The following is a 21545-nucleotide window of genomic DNA, read 5'->3' as shown; positions in this document are numbered from 1 at the left end:
ACCTTCTTGTCAAGGCTTCATCCAGCGCAGACTGTCAGCGGAGTGTCTCGCTCACTCTCGCCACTCTAGCCCAATTCGGGTGGCTTGTCAATCTGCCAAAATCCCCTCTGACTCCGACCCAGAGGCTCACGTACTTAGGGATGCAGTTCGAGACTTTGCCGGCACTTGTGAAGTTGCCCTTAATCAAACAGTCCCTCCAACTGGCGGTGCGCTCTCTGCTGAGGCCCAGCCATTATTCCATCAGGCACCTGATGCAGGTGCTGGGTCAGATGATGGCGTCAATGGAGGTGGTTCCCTTTGCCCAGTTCCATCTGCGTCCTCTGCAGCTGGACATTCTCCGCTGTTGGGACAAGCGGCCTTCCTCCTTGCACAGGTTAGTGGCTCTGTTACCACAGACCAGGAGCTCTCTTCAGTGGTGGCTTCGGCCCCTCTCTCTGTCTCAGGGGCGCTCCTTCCTAGTCCCGTCCTGGGTGATTCTCACCACGGATGCCAGTCTATCCGGCTGGGGAGCGGTATGTCTCCACCACCGAGCGCAGGGCACCTGGACTCCATCCGAGTCAGCCCTCTCGATCAATGTGCTGGAAACCAGAGCCGTGCTTCTGGCTCTCCTAGCTTTTCACCACTTATTAGCGGGCAAGCACATCCGAGTCCAGTCAGACAACGCGACAGCGGTTGCCTACATCAATCACCAAGGCGGGACACGCAGCCGCCTGGCAATGTTGGAGGTTCAACGCATCCTTCAGTGGACGGAGGACTCCAAGTCCACCATATCCGCAGTCCACATCCCAGGCGTGGAAAACTGGGAGGCAGATTATCTCAGCCGTCAAACCGTGGACGGCGGCGAGTGGTCCCTGCACCCGGCAGTGTTTCAGTCAATCTGCCGCAAGTGGGGCACTCCGGACGTGGACCTAATGGCATCCCGTCACAACAACAAGGTTCCGGTTTACGTGGCTCGCTCCCACGATCCTCAGGCATTCGCTGCGGACGCTCTGGTTCAAGACTGGTCCCAGTTTCGTCTGTCCTACGCGTTTCCCCCTCTAGCGCTCTTGCCCAGAGTCCTGCGCAAGATCAGAATGGAGGGCCATCGAGTCATTCTCATTGCTCCGAACTGGCCCAGGCGAGCTTGGTACCCAGACCTGTTCCATCTGTCCGTAGAGGTGCTGTGGCATCTTCCGGACCGTCCAGACCTTCTCTCACAAGGTCCGTTTTTCCGCCAGAATTCTGCGGCTCTCAGATTGACGGCGTGGCTCTTGAGTCCTGGATCCTGATGGCTTCTGGTATTTCCCCCCCCTGAGGTCATCTCCACTATGACTCTGGCCCGTAAGTCTTCCTCTGCCAAGATCTATCACAGGACTTGGAAGATTTTCCTGTCCTGGTGTCGCTCTTCCGGCCATCCTCCTTGGCCTTTTTCCTTGCCGACCCTTCTGTCCTTTCTACAGTCCGGTCTGCAGCTGGGACTGTCCCTCAACTCTCTCAAGGGACAAGTCTCGGCTCTGTCAGTGCTGTTCCAGCGGCGTATCGCCCGGCTGGCTCAGATCCGCACCTTCTTGCAAGGCGCGTCTCACATCATTCCGCCTTACCGGCGGCCCTTGGATCCCTGGGACGTCAATTTGGTTCTCACGGTTTTGCAGAAACCCCCCTTTGAGCCTCTTAGGGAGGTTTCTTTGTTTCGTCTTTCACAGAAAGTGGTCTTTCTAGTGGCCATAACTTCCCTCAGGAGAGTCTCCGATTTGGCTGCGCTCTCTTCGGAGTCACCTTTTTTGGTTTTTCATCAAGACAAGGTGGTTCTCCGTCCGACTCCGGACTTTCTTCCTAAGGTGGTCTCTCCTTTCCACCTTAACCAGGACATTACCCTACCTTCCTTTTGTCCGGCTTCTGTTCATCGCTTTGAAAAAGCGTTGCATACTTTGGATCTGGTGCATGCTCTCCGGATCTATGTGTCTCGCACCGCTGCTCTTAGGCGCTGCACCTCTCTTTTTGTGCTAACCACAGGTCGGCGTAAGGGCCTCTCTGCTTCTAAGCCGACCTTAGCCCGTTGGATTAGGTCGACCATTTCGGATGCCTACCAGTGTTCTCAGGTGCCTCCCCCGCCGGGGATCAAGGCACACTCTACCAGAGCTGTCGGTGCCTCTTGGGCTTTCAGGCACCAGGCTACGGCTCAGCAGGTCTGTCAGGCTGCCACTTGGACTAGCCTGCATACCTTTTCAAAGCACTACCAAGTGCATGCTCATGCTTCGGCAGATGCGAGCTTGGGCAGACTCATCCTTCAGGCGGCTGTCGCCCATTTGTGAAGTTAGGCTCCGCCTATTTCTCAGTTTTCTGTTTATTCCCACCCATGGACAGCTTTGAGACGTCCCATTGTCTGGGTTTCCCATAGGAATGATGAAGAAAAAGAGAATTTTGTTTACTTACCGTAAATTCTTTTTCTTATAGTTCCGTATTGGGAGACCCAGCGCCCTCCCTGTTGCCTGTTGGCACTTTCTTGTTCCGCGTGTTATCACCGGCTGTTGTTGTTGACAGAGTCTCCGGTTGTTCCGGTTCTTGCTCTGTTTTTAATTGTGGGTGGCTATTCTCCTTCAGCTTTTGCACTAAACTGGCTAGATCTGGTTCTCCAGGGGGTGTATAGGCTCAGAGGGAGGAGCTACACTTTTGAGTGTAGTACTTTGTGTGTCCTCCGGAGGCAGAAGCTATACACCATGGTCATGGTCTGGGTCTCCCAAGACGGAACTATAAGAAAAAGAATTTACGGTAAGTAAACAAAATTCTATTTTTTTTTTTTTTTTTTTTTTTTTGACGATGCCTTCCCTTTTTAATAGAAATCTTTGATCATTTTCTAGTTCCTATGATTTGCTGTAAGTTTAAGGTTATATGCGCACAACGTCATTTTCAGGTGGATGCCATCTGATGTAGTGCTCCAAATAAATGAACATAATGCACAGCAATGTGAAAACGACACTGCTGTGCACATGTTCTGTCTTTGCCTAGGAAACCTCAGCAGGTTCTCCAGTGTCTTAACTTTTTCACCCCACAACCAATTTCAATTACTTTATTTTATCTTTTAAAGATGGGACTTTTATGAATACAGCGATACTGAATGTGTGTATTTTGTTAATTGATTTATTTTCAATAAGGCAAAATGGGGGTGTGATTTTGATTTTATATTTATTGTCATAGTTTTAAAACCCTTTTTTTAGTTTAATTTTTTATTGTATTTGGTAGTCCCCTTAGGAGACTTGAACCTGTAAGCATCCAATCGCTTTTACTATACACAACAGTGCATCAGCACTGCTATGTATAGTGAAAATGTCTATATACACCAACTAAATGTTGGCTTTCAAAGGAGAACTGTCATGACAAGCAAGTGGATCTTCAGCAGACTCCCAGCCATCATTGCAACCGATCACATCATGGGCACAAAGAATGACCCACCCCCTGCCAACACGCATTAGATGCCGATTTCAGAGATCGATAGCGCCGCTTTACAACAGGTTAACAGCCACAGGCTGAGCTCTGCTCAACCCGCGACTGTTAAGGCCCAATTACACGCAACGACATCACTAACGAGATGTCGTTGGGGTCACGGAATTCGTGACGCACATCTGGCCTCGTTGGCGACGTTGCATGTGACACGTACGAGTGACCGCTAATGATGCAAAATACTTACCTGATCGTTGACACGTCGTCCATTTCCTAAATATCGTTGCTGGTGCAGGACGCAGGTTGTTCGTCATTCCTGAGGCAGCACACATCACTACGTGTGACACCAGAGGAGTTACTAACAACACTGTACCTGCGTCCTCCGGCAACGAGGTGGGAATGACTTTCATGTGGCCTCTCCTCTCCGCACCTCCGCTTCTATTGGACACCTGCCGGGTGATGTCACTGTGACACCGCACGAAACACCCCAAGAAAAGAGGCAGTTCGCCGGCCGCAGCGACGCTGCTAGGCAGGTAAGTTCATGTGACGGGTACTAGCGATATTGTGCGCCACGTGCAGCGATTTGCCCGTGACTCACAAATGACGGGGGCGGGTGCTTTCACGAGCGACATTGCTAGCGATGTCGCTGCGTGTAAAGCCCCCTTTAGAGGCACATGATGGCTAAAAATTTCAGCCATCATAAACTGGGGAACCCGACATATGATGTAACTGTTATCATTAGTCATTTAAGGGTTTAAACATCGTATACACATACCCTAAAGGAATTTTCTGGTTTTGGGATAACCCAAGGCACAGATGGTTTAAAAAAACAATCTGCTTTACTCACCATGGCTGCTACATGCGTCTGTTGACTGCAGCCAATTGGCGAGCGGAGCGGTTCGTACCGTCTACTCTTAAAGAGTCCAAATTTATTTGTTCATTTCTTCATCGTTCCTCATGGGAGACCCAGACCATGGGTGTATAGCTTCTGCCTCCGGAGGACACACAAAGTACTACACTAAAAAGTGTAGCTCCTCCCTCCGAGCATATACACTCCTTGGATAACCAAATATAGCCAGTTCAATGCTTTGTGTTCAGGAGGTCACACACACATGCATTCTCTTTTGATTTTTGATTTTAAAGAATTGGAAGAAAAGCGGGTCCAAGCTGGACTCCCGGCATGTCCCTTCTCACCCCACTGTGTCGGCGGTGCTGTTAAGGTTGATTTTACAAGGCTGGAGCCTTACATGCCGCGCTCCTTCACCATCCCTCGGGCTCTGGCTTGAAGTGGGAGCCATCACGGTTCTCACTGCTTTGCAGGAGACCGGTCTCCATCCGCAGCCCTTTCAGGACCCTGCCGGACGGAGCGCTCATACCTCAGGGACCTGGCCCTGCGTCTCATAAGCTAAGTATTGAGACGTTATTGAGGGGTCCCTTGTACATTTATTGTGGGGAGAGTGTGTTATTTACTTTGCTGTAATTTCCGGCCGGTTCTCTGTTTTTTTTCCTGAGAACCGCGCCGAGGGTGCCTGCTTGTCGGCCGCATGGAAAAATTTAGGCCCCGGCTTCGGCTGCGGCCTGCTTTCGGTTTCACTGCCCCTGCATGTCAGTCATGCAGGGGAACAGTGCGGCGCCGCCCACCGGCCGTTCAGCACAGGGGAGGACACTCCCCTCTGAGGAGATGTTTCCCTCCCCTGTATTTCTCCTTGGCCCTCCGGTTCCCGCTCTTGGACTAGGCCCCGCCCCCCCCTCCTCGCTCCGGCGCCATTTTATCAGCGTTCTCACACTGATCGGCGCTAGCTGCTGCATCTCTGCAATCTATCTGGGGGTCCAAGCTGTGGAATCCGGAGGGCACACAAAACGGTCTGGTAAGCCACAACCTCTGGTTGTGGACTTTTTTATACACTCTCTGGGGGTCATTCTGAAGGAGTGTGTTCTTTACTGCAGAGCCTCCACCTCAGCAGCATGTCTGTCACTAGGTGCAAGGCTGCAAGGCTGTACGCAATATGCACTGCATGTAAGCTCATACTGCCTGAACCGAGCACATATCCACATTGTGATACCTGCTCTAACATGGTGGTGCCTCAGCCTGGAGTCTCCCCAGGGGTCCCTCTGGCTGCTCCAGCCCCGGTGGCTGAACCCCCGGCTTGGGTAGCATCGTTTTCTAAAGCTATCTCCCAGTCCTTTGCCGACTCCATGGGACAGCTGTCCCGGACTCTGCTGACCATGCATCAGCCCCCTTCTCAGGGCGCCTCTGCTGCTCCGACTCGCTCTGCAGAGCTCACAGAGGATTTTTCATCTGTTCCCAGACCCCGTCCTCCTAAACGGAGACGCAGGGACTCTTCTCCTTCCTCGTCCCACGGCTCTGATTCACGAGCTGAATCGCAGGGCGAGGAGGATGCCTTTACTGTGGGCTCAGACGCTACCTCTATGTACCCCATTGATCAAACCGAAGGTGATGCAGATGTTAGTGATTTGATTGCGTCCATTAATTCCGTACTGGACCTCAATCCCCCAGTGTCAGAGGAACAAGCCTCTCTGGTAGAAAAACACCAGTTTACCTCACCTAAGAGAGCAAGGAGTATGTTTGTTTTTTTTTAACCACTCCAGTTTTCAGGCCACTGTGACCAAACCCAGGGCCTGTCCTGACAAACGCTTTCCAAAGCGCAGTTCTGATGACCGTTTTCCCTTTCCACCAGAGGTGGTCAAGGAGTGGGCTCATTAACCAAAGGTAGATCCTCCGGTGTCTAGAATCTCAGCCCGGACAGTTGTATCTGTGGCGGATGGCACCTCACTTAAGGATTCCACTGACCGCCAGGTTGACCTTCTGGCCAAATCTGTTTATGAAGCGGCAGGAGCCTCGTTCTCCCCGTCTTTTACAGCAGTGTGGGCTCTTAAGGCCGTCTCTGCTTCTCTGGCGGAGATGCATTCCCTCACCAGGGACTCTATGCCCGAAATGGTTGCCTTAACTTCCCAGGCTTCGGCTTTTTCATCCTATGCCATGTCTGCCATTCTGGAGGCTTCTCACCGCACGGCGGTGGCTTCCGCTAATTCCCTCGCGATCCGCAGGATCTTGTGGCTTCGAGAGTGGAAAGCAGACGCTTCTTCCAAGAAGTATCTTGCTGGGCTCCCTTTTGCTGGGTCCCGGCTGTTCGATGAACAACTGGATGAAATTATTAAGGAGGCTACTGGCGGGAAGAGTACTTCCTTGCCACAAACTAAAACCAGGAAACCTGTCCAGGGCAGGAACCAGTCGAGGTTTTGTTCCTTTCATTCCTCTAACTGGTCATCCTCTAAGCCCTCAGCCTCGTCCACTAACTCAGCCAAGGATCGAAAACCCAGCTGGCGCACGAAGCCGCGTCCACAGAAGAACGGAGGAGCCGCTGCCACTAAGGCAGCCTCCTCTTGACTATCTGGCCGCGCCAGCAACGTCCTTGGTCGGTGGCAGGCTCTCCCACTCTGGCGACGTGTGGTTTCAACACGTCTCCGATCAGTGGGTGCGGGATATCATCTCCCACGGCTACAGGATAGAATTCTCTTCCAGCCCGCCAAACAGATTTTTTCTGTCCACTCCCCCCTGCTCCAAGGCCGCCGCCTTCTCTCAGGCCGTGGCATCCTTGCAGGCCAACGGAGTAATTGTACCGGTTCCCGCCCGGGAACGGTTCAGAGGTTTCTACTCAAATCTCTTCCTAGTCCCCAAGAAGGACGGTTCCTTCCGGCCCATCCTGGATCTCAAGCTTCTCAACAAGCATGTTCAGGTGCGGCACTTTCGCATGGAATCTCTGCGATCAGTCATTGCCTCAATGACCCAAGGAGATTTTCTTGCATCCATCGACATCAGAGATGCCTATTTGCATGTGCCAATTGCAGTTTCACACCAGCGTTGGCTACGTTTTGCAATCTGAGAGGAACATTTCCAATTCGTGGCTCTCCCCTTCGGGTTAGCCACGGCCCCTCGAGTATTCACCAAGGTCATGGCAGCAGTGGTTGCGGTTCTGCACCTCCAGGGGTTGGCAGTGATTCCTTACCTGGACGACCTTCTCGTCAAGGCTTCATCCAGTGCAGACTGTCAGCGGAGTGTCTCGCTCACTCTCGCCACGCTTGTCCAATTCGGGTGGCTTGTCAATCTGCCCAAGTCCACTCTGACCCCGACCCAGAAACTTACGTACCTAGGGATGCAATTCGAGACTCTGCCGGCACTTGTGAAGCTGCCCTTAGTCAAACAGCAGTCCCTTCATCTGGCGGTGCGCTCTCTGTTGAGGCCCCGCCGTCATTCCATCAGGCCCCTCATGCAGGTGCTGGGTCAGATGGTGGCATCAATGGAAGCGGTTCCCTTTGCCCAGTTCCATCTGCGTCCTCTGCAGCTGGACATTCTCCGCTGTTGGGACAAGCGGACCTCTTCCTTGCACAGGCTAGTGGCTCTGTCGCCACAGACCAGGAGCTCTCTTCAGTGGTGGCTTCGGCCCCTCTCTCTATCCCAGGGACGCTCCTTTCTGATTCCGTCCTGGGTGATTCTCACCACGGATGCCAGTCTATCCGGCTGGGGAGCAGTGTTTCTCCACCACCGAGCACAGGGCACTTGGACTCCGTCCGAATCAGCCCTCTCGATCAATGTGCTGGAAATCAGAGCGGTGCTCCTAGCTCTCGTAGCCTTTCACCACCTGTTGGCGGGCAAGCACATTCGAGTCCAGTCAGACAACGCGACAGCAGTTGCCTACATCAATCACCAGGGCGGGACTCGCAGCCGCCTAGCAATGTTGGAGGTTCAACGTATCCTTCAGTGGACGGAGGACTCCAAGTCCACCATATCCGCAGTCCACATCCCAGGCGTAGAAAACTGGGAGGCAGATTATCTCAGCCGTCAAACCGTGGACAGCGGCGAGTGGGCCCTGCATCCAGCAGTGTTCCGGTCAATCTGCCGCAAGTGGGGCACTCCGGAAGTGGATCTCATGGCATCCCGGCACAACAACAAGGTTCCGGTTTACGTGGCTCGCTCCCACGATCCTCAGGCCTTGGCAGCAGACGCGCTGGTTCAGGATTGGTCCCAGTTCCGTCTGGCCTACGTGTTTCCCCCTCTAGCTCTCTTGCCCAGAGTCCTGCGCAAGATCAGAATGGAGGGCCGTCGGGTCATAATCATTGCTCCAGACTGGCCCAGGCGAGCTTGGTACCCAGACCTGCTCCGTCTGTCCGTAGAGGTGCCGTGGCATCTCCCGGATCGCCCAGACCTTCTCTCACAAGGTCCGTTTTTCCGCCAGAATTCTGCGGCTCTCAGATTGACGGCGTGGCTCTTGAGTCCTGGATCCTGACGGCTTCAGGCATTCCTTCCGAGGTCATCTCCACTATGACTCAGGCTCAGAAGTCTTCCTCGGCCAGGATTTACCACACGACTTGGAGAATTTTCCTGTCCTGGTGTCGCTCTTCCGACCATGCTCCTTGGCCTTTTTCCTTGCCAACCATCCTGTCCTTTCTACAGTCCGGTCTGCAGCTAGGACTGTCCCTCAATTCCCTCAAGGGACAGGTCTCGGCTCTGTCAGTGTTGTTCCAGCGGCGTATCGCCCGACTGGCTCAAGTGCGCACCTTCATGCAGGGCGCATCTCACATCATTCCTCCTTATCGGCGGCCTTTGGATCCCTGGGACCTTAATCTGGTCCTCACGGCCTTACAGAAACCCCCCTTTGAGCCTCTTAGGGAAGTTTCTTTGTTTCGACTTTCACAGAAAGTGGTCTTTCTAGTGGCCATAACTTCTCTCAGGAGAGTCTCTGATTTGGCTGCGCTCTCTTCGGAGTCACCCTTTTTGGTTTTTCACCAAGACAAGGTGGTTCTCCGTCCGACTCCGGACTTTCTCCCTAAGGTGGTGTCTCCTTTCCACCTTAACCAGGACATTTCATTGCCTTCCCTTTGTCCGGCTTCTGTGCATCGCTTTGAGAAAGCGTTGCATACTCTGGATCTGTTGCGGGCACTCCGGATCTATGTGTCACGCACCGCTGCTCTTAGGCGGTGCACCTCTCTTTTTGTGCTAACCACAGGTCAGCGCAAGGGTCTCTCGGCTTCTAAACCGACCCTAGCTCGTTGGATTAGGTCGGCCATATCCGATGCCTACCAATGTACTCAAGTGCCTCCCCCGCCGGGGATTAAGGCGCACTAGACCAGAGCTGTCGGTGCCTCTTGGGCTTTCAGGCACCAGGCTACGGCTCAGCAGGTCTGTCAGGCAGCCACTTGGTCTAGTCTGCACACCTTTTCGAAGCACTACCAAGTGCATGCTCATGCTTCGGCAGATGCGAGCTTGGGCAGACTCATCCTTCAGGCGGCTGTCGCCCATTTGTGAAGTTAGGTTTTGCCTACTTCTCAGTTTTCTGTTTATTCCCACCCATGGACTGCTTTGAGACGTCCCATGGTCTGGGTCTCCCATAAGGAACGATTAAGAAAAAGAGAATTTTGTTTACTTACCGTAAATTCTTTTTCTTATAGTTCCGACATGGGAGACCCAGCATCCTCCCTGTTGCCTGTTGGCAGTTCTTGTTCCGTGTGTTTTCACCGGCTGTTGTTGTAGACAGAGGTTCCGGTTATTCCGGATTTTACTCTCTCTACTTGTGGGTGGATGTCCTCCTTCAGCTTTCGCACTAAACTGGCTATATTTGGTTATCCAAGGAGTGTATATGCTCGGAGGGAGGAGCTACACTTTTTAGTGTAGTACTTTGTGTGTCCTCCGGAGGCAGAAGCTATACACCCATGGTCTGGGTCTCCCATGTCGGAACTATAAGAAAGAGAATTTACGGTAAGTAAACAAAATTCTCTTTTTTCATGGACTACTAAATATAACCAACAGACCATAAACTTTGTTGCAGGTGCCTTTGATCAGCTGAAACAGAACGCTACAAAAGCCAGAATCCCATTTTACGGAAGGTATACCGATTATATTCTATTATTAAAGGGAACCAATCACCAGGATTTTCGCATATAACCTAAAGCCAGTGCTATACTGGCACTATCAGGCTCAGTCTATACATACCTGTAACGGGCAGCTCGGATGTTTATGCTTTCAAATCCAAGAAAGTAAAAGTTTATAAAATGAGCAGCTTGTTGAGTGACAGTTGCACTGGAGCAGATCATATATTCATAGTTATCCCCTCCCCCTGTTAGAATTAGCATAAATATTATACAAACAACTCACTTTGTCTAGCAGGACCTGTGGTGAGGTCATACCCATGTGACCAGAAGGGGTGGGGCCTCTGCCACCAAAGCTGGATACCAGGTCACATGGGTATGACCTCACACAGGTCCTGCTAGACAAAGTGAGTCGTTAGAAGTAGCATAAGTATTATACAAACAGTGGGAGGGGATAACTATGAATATATTATCTGCTCCAGTGCAGCTGTCACTCAAGAAGCTGCTTATTTTATTAACTTTACTTTCTTGGATTTCAAAACCTAAACATCCGAGCTGACCACTACAGGTATGTATAGAATCAGCCTGATAGTGCCAGTATAGCACTGTATGTATAGAATCAGCCTGATAGTGCCAGTATAGCACTGTATGTATAGAATCAGCCTGATAGTGCCAGTATAGCACTGGCTTTAGTTTATATAGGAAAATCCTGGTGATTGGTTCCCTTTAAGCCAGTTCTTTTCAGTTGCGGCAAGGCCGAGTGTTGCCAACACTCGATAACGATCTGTCTTCTATTCTTCTCCCAGTTATACAGAGATGGATCCAGTAAATATCGCTTACGAAGGTGTGGAGAAGTTCAAAAATGAAAACTTTGAAATACTTATTGTGGACACAAGTGGTCGACACAAGCAAGAAGATTCTCTGTTTGAAGAAATGCTTCAAGTCTCCAATGCCATAGTAAGGCAATCCTTTTATTCGTATATCATTAGTATGCGGTGTGAATTATTACATCTGCCACAATGATAGATGCAGAATCTTAAGCAGCACAGGCAGCAGTGCACCTCATACTTTAACGATTCAGAGCACAGTGGTACTTTGGTTAACGAGAACAATCCGCTCTGGGCCTGTGCTTGTTAACCAAGTTACTCCTTCAGCAAAGCAAGATTTCCCATAGGAAATCATTGCAATGCAGACGATTCCTTTCACAACTTGTTAAATGTCCCATCCTGGTCCCCTATTGTGCCATTCCACACACGTACAAACACACACACAAGCACGCACATATTATGCTCACCTTACCTTCCGTTCCATCGCCGGCTTGCTGGGACTTGCTGTTCGCTAGTACAGGCTGTGTATCGGGTAACCATCGCGACGAGGGGGGAACTTCCGCACCCACAGCGCTGACGTCAAAGGCAGGAGCCGCTTGCCTCTGATTTGGCCAGTGCGCTGCCTTTGAGTAGCGGTGACAGAGGAAGTTCATGCTTTGTCGCGATGCTTGCCGATACAGATTCTGGAGCGGCGAACTACAGGACCCAGGAGGCCGGCGATGGAACGGAAGGTACACCTTATGCTCACCTTACCTTCCGTTCCATCGCCGGCGTCCTGGGTACTGTAGTTCGCTACGAGGATTGCTCCCTCGTCGCGATGTACCCGGGAACTACAAGAACCATGAGACCGGTGGTGGAAGGGAAGGTAAGGTGAGCATAATACTGTATGTGCGTGCGTGCTTGTTTGTGCGTGCATGTGTGTATTTGTGTGGACTGCAAGAGTGGGTCAGAGCGCGGTGGATGTGCGGAACCGGAAGTGTGTGCGGTGAGTGTTTTTGCTCGTACAGCAAAGCTTTCTCGTAAACAGTTACAAATTTACAGAAAGCTTTGCTCGTTAAGCGAAATCCTCGTTAACTGGGTTACTCATTAAGCGAGGTACCACTGTATTCAGAAAATGTCCAGCAGACCTCGAAATCTGATGCCGGCTGAATATGTGACACATTGATAACGTAGTGATTCCTCTCAGTTCCCATGCAAATGTTTGTCGACTATTCTAAAAAAAAATTATTATTTTTTTTTTACGATACTTAGCAACCAGATAACATTGTATACGTTATGGACGCCTCGATCGGACAGGCTTGTGAATCTCAGGCCAAAGCCTTCAAGGATAAAGTAGATGTAGCATCAGTTATTGTGACCAAATTGGATGGTCACGCGAAAGGAGGAGGCGCTCTTAGTGCGTAAGTTTTTTTTTTCATGTCTTAATGTTTGCGGCATGTTTTGAAGGACCTTAATTATAATGTTCTTATAAGAAATCTATACAGCTACTTATACTTATTTGTGTGTGAGGCTGCGCGCCTGTAAATGCATGATGATTTCTCCACTTTCTATTAGTGTTGCTGCCACAAAGAGCCCAATTATTTTCATTGGAACCGGAGAACATATTGATGATTTTGAGCCATTTAAAACACAGCCTTTTATCAGCAAACTACTAGGTAAGTTAGTCCTATGGAAATGCTTTTACATCTGTTATATTTTAATATGCGAGACTACTAATATACAGTGTGTCCACCCATATCCTGTCCACCGCCATTAACTTGAACGGCAGCAGCTATAGGCATAGAAGTGGTGTCTAGGTATAGTAAAGTAGCCATGCGCTACGCAATGAAACCACCTATAGCGCCACCTGTTGGAAAACAACGGAGTTAGCATTTTTATCTCGACAACGGAACGAGATAGAGAAAAAGTGAATTACAAAGTTGTAGGGCATCATCAATTCAATACGAATCGACCCCTTGCATACAGAAATGCTATGATTAGAACGTGTAAAACTCACAAGGCTGCGGACGTGAAGCGATACCTCATGGAGACCTTCCTACGAGTCCTTGGGTATGGTGGCTGCGTGGAGTGGCCTCCACGCTCACCTGACCTCATTGGACTTCTTTCTGTGAGGTCACATCAAACAGCAGGTGTATGCGACCCCCTCCACCAACATTGCAGGACCTACGACGACGTATCACAGATGCTTGTGCAAACGTGTCACCTACCATATTGTACAACGTGCAGCAAGATACAGTATGCTGTGCAGAGTCCAGATGTGCATTGCAGCTGACAGGGGCCACTAAGCATCAAAGTTAAATAAGCGCCATAAGCGTGACCAGCATTCAATGTTTCGGGGGGGGGGGGGGGGTCATGGGTTTCCTATCATAGCATTTCTGTATGCAAGGTGTCGCTTTGTATTGAATTGATGATACCCTGCAACTTTGTAATTCACTTTTTTTTTCTCTATCTTGTTCCGTTTTCGAGATAAAAATGCTAACTCTGTTGTTTTCCACCAGGTGGTGCTATAGGTGGTTTCATTGCGTAGCGCATGCCTACTTTACTATACCTAGAAATCTTCTATGCCTATAGCTGCCGCCGTTCTCAAGTTAATGGCGGTGGACACACTGTATATGGACCTCCTAGTGACATATGAGGAATTTATTTCCATAAGATAAGCATTTATGTGATATTTAGAGAGAGAGACCATATTTTTCGTTTTATAAGATGCTCCCCAAATTTTGAGAGGGGGAAAAAAAAAAATAGGGACTGTCGTCTAATCCGGTGGTGTGGTGTCTTACCAGGGCGGTGGAGTGGGGGGGTCACAGGAAGTTGGGATGGTCATGGAGCAGGGTGATTGCCGCGGGCAGTGCGGCAGCTGTTCCAGATGCTTGCCGTCGCTGTGAGGCAGAGAAAACATCCAGGAACTGTCTACGGTGCGAGCATCAAAGAAATGGCACCTGGAGTCGGCGCATGCGCAGATTGAATCATCAGCTCAATGACAAGCTGAGACTTCATCTACGCACACGCCACCTCCGGGCGCCGTTTTCCTTAAGTCCACTGCTAGGACATCAATGGGTTGGAGGCGATGCGTGCACAGATGAGATCTTGAGCCGAGCGCTCCATTTGCGCATGCACCAACTCAAGGTGCCATTATTTGAAGCCCGCACCGCCGACCTCTTCAGGATGGCACTAACTGCAGCGATGCCAACCGCACAGAGCAGCCCCCAGTAAGCTGCATTCGGATTATAAGACTCGCGTCTCATTTTCCTCCCAAATTTTTGAGAGGAAAAGTGTTTTCTAATCCGAAAAATATGGTACATGGTAAATGGACTTGAAAATCTACGGTATATTGCACCCCATTATCCAGGGCTGTGGAGTCGGTAAGGCAAACCTCCAACCACGCAATTTCCCTGACTGACTCCGCCATAAATGGCTCATGTTTAAGTGATTTAGTAGTAATATGGCACCATCAGACTTTTCATCACCATTATGATACAAAAATCAAGCTATTTAAATAGAAATTGAAATATATTTATTGGAATACAACTTTAGAACACAAAAAAAACCCTTTGTTTTAATCTGGGTCACTTGTCGTACACTGACATACACAATATTTTTGATCTTGAGTCACTGTAAAATGCATAAATACCGTATTTTTCGGACCATAAGATGCACTTTTTTTTCCCCCAAATGTTGGGGGAAAGTTGGGGGTGCATCTTATGGTCTGACTGTGGCTGCGGGGAATGAGGTGCTGCGGTGGAGCGGGTCATTGGGGGCACGAGCAGGCTGTAGCAGCCTGCTGTGACCACGTGTGCCCGCTCATTACATATGAACGCCCATCCTCCCGCCCATTTCTCAGCGCAGAAGCTGGCGCTAACAGGTGGGCGGGAGGACGAGCGGGGACGCGCGCATAGTAAAGAGCCGGTCCACATGATCACCCCTGGCAATTACAGCCTGGAATGATCATGTGCGGCTGTATTCACTGCCCTCCGCGCGTCATCATCAGCGCGGGGTGCAGTGAATCAGTGTACTCACCCGTCCCCGTGTGTGGAGCCGTTCCCCCTGCAGCACGCGATGTCTTCCTGTCTGTGCCGGTCAGCTGATCGGCACAGACAGGAAGACATTGCGTGCTGCAGGGGAACAGCTACACACACACACACACACACGCACGCACACACGTCAGTGGTGCAGAGAGGAAGATGATCGGCTGCAGGGAGTGAGGAAAAGGTGAGGTATAAACGTTTGGTTTTTTTTTTCTCTATGCTATAGGATACAGGCCATATACCAGGATGGTATATGGGCGCGATGGGGGCATATAGCAGGATGGGGGGTATATGAGCAGGAGGGATTGGGGGTATATGAACAGGATGGGGGTATATGAGCTGGATGGGAGTATATGAGCAGGATGGATTGGGGGGTATATGAACAGGATGGGGGGTATATGAGCAGGAGGGATTGGGGGTATATGAGCAGGATGGGAGTATATGAGCAGGATGGGAGTATATGAGCAGGATGGATTGGGGGTATATGAACAGGATGAGAGTATATGAGCAGGATGGATGGGGGTATATGAGCAGGATGGGGGTATATGAACAGGATGGGGGAATATGAGCAGGATGCTGGTATATAAGCAGGATGGGGGTATGGGGTATAAGCAGGATGGGGGTTTATAGCAGGATCATATACAAGGCAGGAGGATCATTACCAGGATGGGAAACCTTAGCAGAGAATTTGGGGACATTACCCCCATAACAGTGTCAGCAGCAAATCCTCGCCCCATAAGTGGGTCATGACCACATTTTTTTGCTTATTTTCCTCCTCTAAAACCAGGGTGCGTCTTATAGTCCGGTGCGTCTTAGTCCGAAAAATACAGTACAGCTGATGTCTTAGGAAGCTTCTTAGACCTTTTGTTATCCTGTAAATTTGCTCTCAAATTTAATTTTTGTCCCATTAAAAAAAGGAGTATTGTAATTCCTGCAAGAATAGTGAATCATGTCTAATTTTGGATAGAAATTATTATTATTATTATTATTATTATTATTATTATTATTATTTATTATTATAGATAGAAATAAAACAAACTTTCTTTTTCGCTCCTAATTGGGAGACCCAGACAATTGGGTGTATAGCTACTGCCTCCGGAGGCCGCACAAAGTACTACACTTAAAAGTGTAAGGCCCCTCCCCTTCTGGCTATACACCCCCCCGTGGGAGCACGGGTCCCTCAGTTTTTTGCTTTGTGCGAAGGAGGTCAGACACGCACGCATAGCTCCACTATTTAGTCAGCAGCAGCTGCTGACTATGTCGGATGGAAGAAAAGAGGGCCCATACAGGGCCCCCAGCATGCTCCCTTCTCACCCCACTTTCTGTCGGTGGTGCTTGTTAAGGTTGAGGTACCCATTGCGGGTACGGAGGCTGGAGCCCACATGCTGATTCCTTCCCCATCCCCATTAGGGCTCTGGGCGAAGTGGGATTTTACCGGTCTCCAGGCACTGAGACCGTGCTCCATCCACAGCCCCTGGAGAAGCCGCTGGATATGGAGCTGAGTATCGTCAGGGACATGGCCCTGCTCCGTCAAGGTACTCTGTGTCCCCGTGCATACGCGCGCACACCGCAGCATTGCTGGGTGTGTTAGTGCGCCGGGGACAATAGCGCTGCTGCGCTTGTGCCATTTCCTCACTTCAGCTTAGCTGAGTGGGTAGACTCAGGGAGAACGGTCGCGCCGGCCGCTGGTACTGCGACGCGGCTGGGACTTGTGGTGCGCCGGGGACTTCCGCGCTGGCCGTGCATATATCACGGCCGCGCTTATTACTACAGTCCCCGGCTTTTGCGGCCTAGTTCGTTCGTTCCCGCCTCCGCACCTGCCAGTCAGGAGGAGGGCGGGACGCTGTACAGAGCATCAGCGCTGAGGGCTGGAGTCTTTTTTACATACTCCAGCCCTCACACCAGGCACAGTAGGACGCAGTTTCCCGCACTTTGTTTGTGGCACGCCCACGGTCCGCCCCTCTTCACTGAACGCCGGCAGCCATTCCTGCCTGCACGCTGAGCTGCAGAGGGGAGACGGGGAGACCCAGACACGGGATTCTACGGCCTCATACCCGCTGTTCAGCGGGCGGTAAGCAGCCCTCAAGGGCTCACCCCCACTTGTGCCGTTTGTATACTGAGTATTTTGTGTTTGCAAATACTTTGTACTGTACGGTCGCTGGTGATTCTCTGCTATATACCCTCCTAGATTACAAGGAGGCAACAGCATGTCGTCCGCAAAACGCAAGGGTGCTAAGGCACAGACATTATATGCTGCCTGTACCGCATGTGGGGCTGCTCTACCGGCAGGTTCCACTGACCCCCATTGTGTGCAGTGCTCGGCCCCTGTGCAACTTCCACAGCCGGGGCCTCTGCTGGACGTGACCCAGAGTGTACCACCTGTGAATGCTGTCCAGGTGACAGGAACGGAGTTTGCAGCTTTTGCTGACAGATTGTCTATGACCATGTCAAAGATTCTTGAAACATTGCAGTCTAGACCAGTAACTCAGACCATGGACACTGTGGCATCATTGCTCCCTGGTCCCCCTCAGCTGGAACACTTCCAAGCTCCGGGGGTGTCACATGCACCCCAGGGTGACGATTCTGACTCAGACAACAGTCCCAGACAACCTAAGCGGGCTCGTTATGAGGGGCCCTCAACTTCGTCTCACTGGTCAGGATCCCAGTGGGACGAATCTATGGGTGATGAGGCGGATGTAACTGATCAAGATTCTGATCCTGGGACCGCTCTCAATCTGGATACACCGGATGGTGACGCCATAGTGAATGATCTTATAGCGTCCATCAATAGGATGTTAGATATTTCCCCGCCAGCTCTTCCTGCGGAGGAGACAGCTTCACAGCAGGAGAAATTCCATTTCAGATATCCCAAGCGTAAATTAAGCACTTTTCTGGACCACTCTGACTTTAGAGATGCAATCCAGAAACACCACGCTTCTCCTGAGAAGCGGTTTTCTAAACGGCTTAAAGATACACGCTATCCTTTTCCCCCTGACGTGGTCAAGGGTTGGACCCAGTGTCCCAAGGTGGACCCTCCAATCTCCAGGCTTGCAGCTAGATCTTTAGTTGCAGTAGAAGATGGAGCGGCACTTAAAGATGCCACTGACAGGCAGATGGAGCTCTGGCTGAAATCCATCTATGAAGCTATTGGAGCGTCGTTGGCGCCAGCTTTTGCAGCCGTATCCAAGCCATTTCAGCTGGGCTTATACAAGTCGACTCGGTCACACGTACATCTGCCCCGCAGGTGGCACCATTGACCTCTCAAATGTCTGCATTCGCGTCTTACGCGATTAATGCTGTCCTGGACTCTACGAGCCGTACGGCGGTGGCGTCAGCCAACTCCGTGGTTTTGCGCAGAGCCCTGTGGTTGAGAGAATGGAAGGCAGATTCTGCTTCCAAGAAGTGCTTAACCAGTTTGCCTTTTTCTCGCGACCGATTGTTTGGGGAGCGTTTGGATGAAATCATTAAACACTCGAAGGGTAAGGACTCATCCTTACCTCAACACAGACAAAACAAGCCCCAACAAAGGAGGGGTCAGTCTGGTTTTCGGTCCTTTCGAGGCTCAGGCAGGTCCCAATTCTCCTCGTCCAAAAGGACTCAAAAGGATCAGAGAGGCTCAGATTCTTGGCGGACTCAGTCACGCCCAAAAAAGACAGCAGGAAGAACCGTTACCAAGACGGCTTCCTCATGACTTTCAGCCTCCTCTCTCCGCATCCTCGGTCGGTGGCAGGCTCTCCCGCTTTGGCAACATTTGGCTGTCACAGGTCAAAGACCGTTGGGTGAAGGACATTCTGTCTCACGGGTACAGGATAGAGTTCAGCTCTCGTCCTCCATCTCGTTTCTTCAGAACTTCCCCACCGCCCGACCGAGCCGATGCTCTGCTGCAGGCGGTGGCCGCTCTAAAGGCGGAAGGAGTGGTGACTTCCGTTCCTCTTCAGGAACAAGGTCACGGTTTTTACTCCAACTTGTTTGTGGTGCCAAAGAAGGACGGGTCCTTTCGGCCCGTCCTGGATCTAAAGTTGCTCAACAAACACGTAAAAACCAGGAGGTTCCGGATGGAATCTCTACGCTCCGTCATAGCCTCAATGTCTCAAGGAGATTTCTTAGCATCAATAGACATCAAAGATGCTTATCTTCACGTGCCGATTGCGCCAGAGCATCAGCGTTTTCTACGCTTCGTTATAGAAAGCGAACACCTGCAGTTCGTAGCGTTACCTTTCGGGCTGGCAACAGCCCCTCGGGTCTTCACCAAGGTCATGGCAGCAGTAGTAGCTGTCCTGCACTCGCAGGGTCACTCCGTGATCCCGTATTTGGACGATCTACTTATAAAGGCACCCTCTCAAGAGGCATGCCAACACAGTCTGGACGTGGCACTGAAGACTCTCCAGAGTTTCGGGTGGATTATCAACTTTTCAAAGTCAAATCTAACCCCGACCCAATCACTAACATATCTTGGCATGGAATTTCATACTCTCTCAGCGATAGTGAAGCTTCCACTGGACAAGCAGTGCTCTCTGCAGACAGGGGTGCAATCTCTCCTGCAGAACCAGTCCCACTCCTTGAGGCGCCTCATGCATTTCCTAGGGAAGATGGTGGCAGCAATGGAAGCAGTCCCTTTCGCGCAGTTTCATCTGCGCCCTCTACAATGGGACATTCTCCGCCAATGGGACGGGAAGTCGACGTCCCTCGACAGGGATGTCTCCCTCTCTCAGGCAGCCAAGGACTCTCTCCGATGGTGGCTTCTTCCCACCTCATTGTCAAAAGGAAAGTCGTTCCTACCCCCATCCTGGGCGGTGGTCACGACAGATGCGAGCCTATCAGGGTGGGGAGCAGTGTTTCTTCACCACAGGGCTCAGGGTACGTGGACTCAGAGAGAGTCCACCCTTCAGATCAATGTTCTGGAAATCAGAGCAGTCTATCTGGCTCTGCGAGCCTTCCAACAGTGGCTGGAGGGCAAGCAGATCCGGATTCAGTCGGACAATTCCACAGCGGTGGCGTACATCAACCACCAAGGGGGAACACGCAGTCGGCAAGCCTTTCAAGAAGTCCGGCGGATTCTGACGTGGGTGGAAAACACAGCATCCACCATATCCGCAGTTCACATCCCAGGCGTGGAAAACTGGGAAGCAGACTTTCTCAGTCGCCAGGGCATGGACGCAGGGGGATGGTCCCTTCACCCGGACGTGTTTCAGGAGATCTGTCGCCGCTGGGGGTTGCCGGACGTCGACCTGATGGCGTCACGGCACAACAACAAGGTCCCGGTTTTCATGGCACGGTCTCACGATCACCGAGCTCTGGCGGCAGACGCCTTAGTTCAGGATTGGTCGCAGTTCCGACTACCTTATGTGTTTCCACCTCTGGCATTGTTGCCCAGAGTGCTCCGCAAAATCAGGTCCGACTGCCGTTGCGCCATTCTCGTCGCTCCAGACTGGCCAAGGAGGTCGTGGTACCCGGATCTGTGGCATCTTACGGTAGGACAACCGTGGGCGCTACCAGGCCGTCCAGACTTGCTGTCTCAAGGGCCGTTTTTCCATCTGAATTCTGCGGCCCTGAACCTGACTGTGTGGCCATTGAGTCCTGGATCCTAGGGACCTCAGGTTTATCTCATGATGTTGTTGCCACCATGAGACAGGCTAGGAAACCATCCTCCGCCAAGATCTACCACAGAACGTGGAAGATATTCTTATCTTGGTGCTCCGCTCAGGGAGTTTCTCCCTGGCCATTTGCATTGCCTATTTTTCTTTCCTTCCTGCAGTCTGGGTTGGAAAAAGGTTTGTCGCTTAGCTCCCTTAAAGGACAAGTCTCTGCGCTATCCGTATTCTTTCAGAAGCGCCTGGCGCGACTTCCTAAGGTACGCACGTTCCTGCAAGGGGTTTGTCATATCGTTCCCCCTTACAAGCGGCCATTGGAACCCTGGGATCTGAACAAGGTTCTGATTGCTCTCCAGAAGCCACCTTTCGAGCCTATGAAGGAGATTTCCTTTTCTCGGCTTTCACAGAAAGTGGCTTTTCTGGTGGCGGTCACGTCTCTTCGGAGAGTGTCAGAGCTGGCGGCGTTATCTTGCAAATCTCCCTTCCTGGTGTTTCACCAAGACAAGGTAGTACTGCGTCCAATTCCAGAGTTTCTTCCCAAGGTGGTATCTTCCTTTCATCTCAATCAGGATATCACTTTACCATCTTTGTGTCCGCATCCAGTTCACCAATTTGAAAAGGGTTTGCATCTGTTGGACCTGGTGAGAGCACTCAGGATCTACATTTCACGCACGGCGCCTCTGCGCCGTTCGGATGCACTCTTTATCCTGGTCGCTGGTCAGCATAAAGGGTCGCAAGCTTCCAAATCCACCCTTGCGCGGTGGATCAAGGAACCAATTCTTCACGCCTACCGTTCTGCT

The 21545-nt window shown here is 51.1% G+C and overlaps 1 protein-coding gene across 1 annotated transcript in view; it reads left to right on the top strand.

Annotated features, from left to right (window-relative positions):
• Positions 1 to 21545, top strand: part of SRP54 (signal recognition particle 54) — a 77747-nt gene that overhangs the window by 37797 nt on the left and 18405 nt on the right. The window contains exons 7-10 of the mRNA XM_075330570.1: positions 10263 to 10320; positions 11109 to 11259; positions 12381 to 12529; positions 12684 to 12784. Of these exons, the coding sequence (XP_075186685.1) occupies positions 10263 to 10320; positions 11109 to 11259; positions 12381 to 12529; positions 12684 to 12784 (459 nt within the window). The remainder of the gene's footprint in view (positions 1 to 10262; positions 10321 to 11108; positions 11260 to 12380; positions 12530 to 12683; positions 12785 to 21545) is intronic.

This window comes from Anomaloglossus baeobatrachus, chromosome 12 (assembly GCF_048569485.1).
Source record: "Anomaloglossus baeobatrachus isolate aAnoBae1 chromosome 12, aAnoBae1.hap1, whole genome shotgun sequence".
Classification (NCBI taxonomy): domain Eukaryota; kingdom Metazoa; phylum Chordata; class Amphibia; order Anura; family Aromobatidae; genus Anomaloglossus; species Anomaloglossus baeobatrachus.
This window is presented reverse-complemented; position numbering and strand designations above follow the sequence as displayed.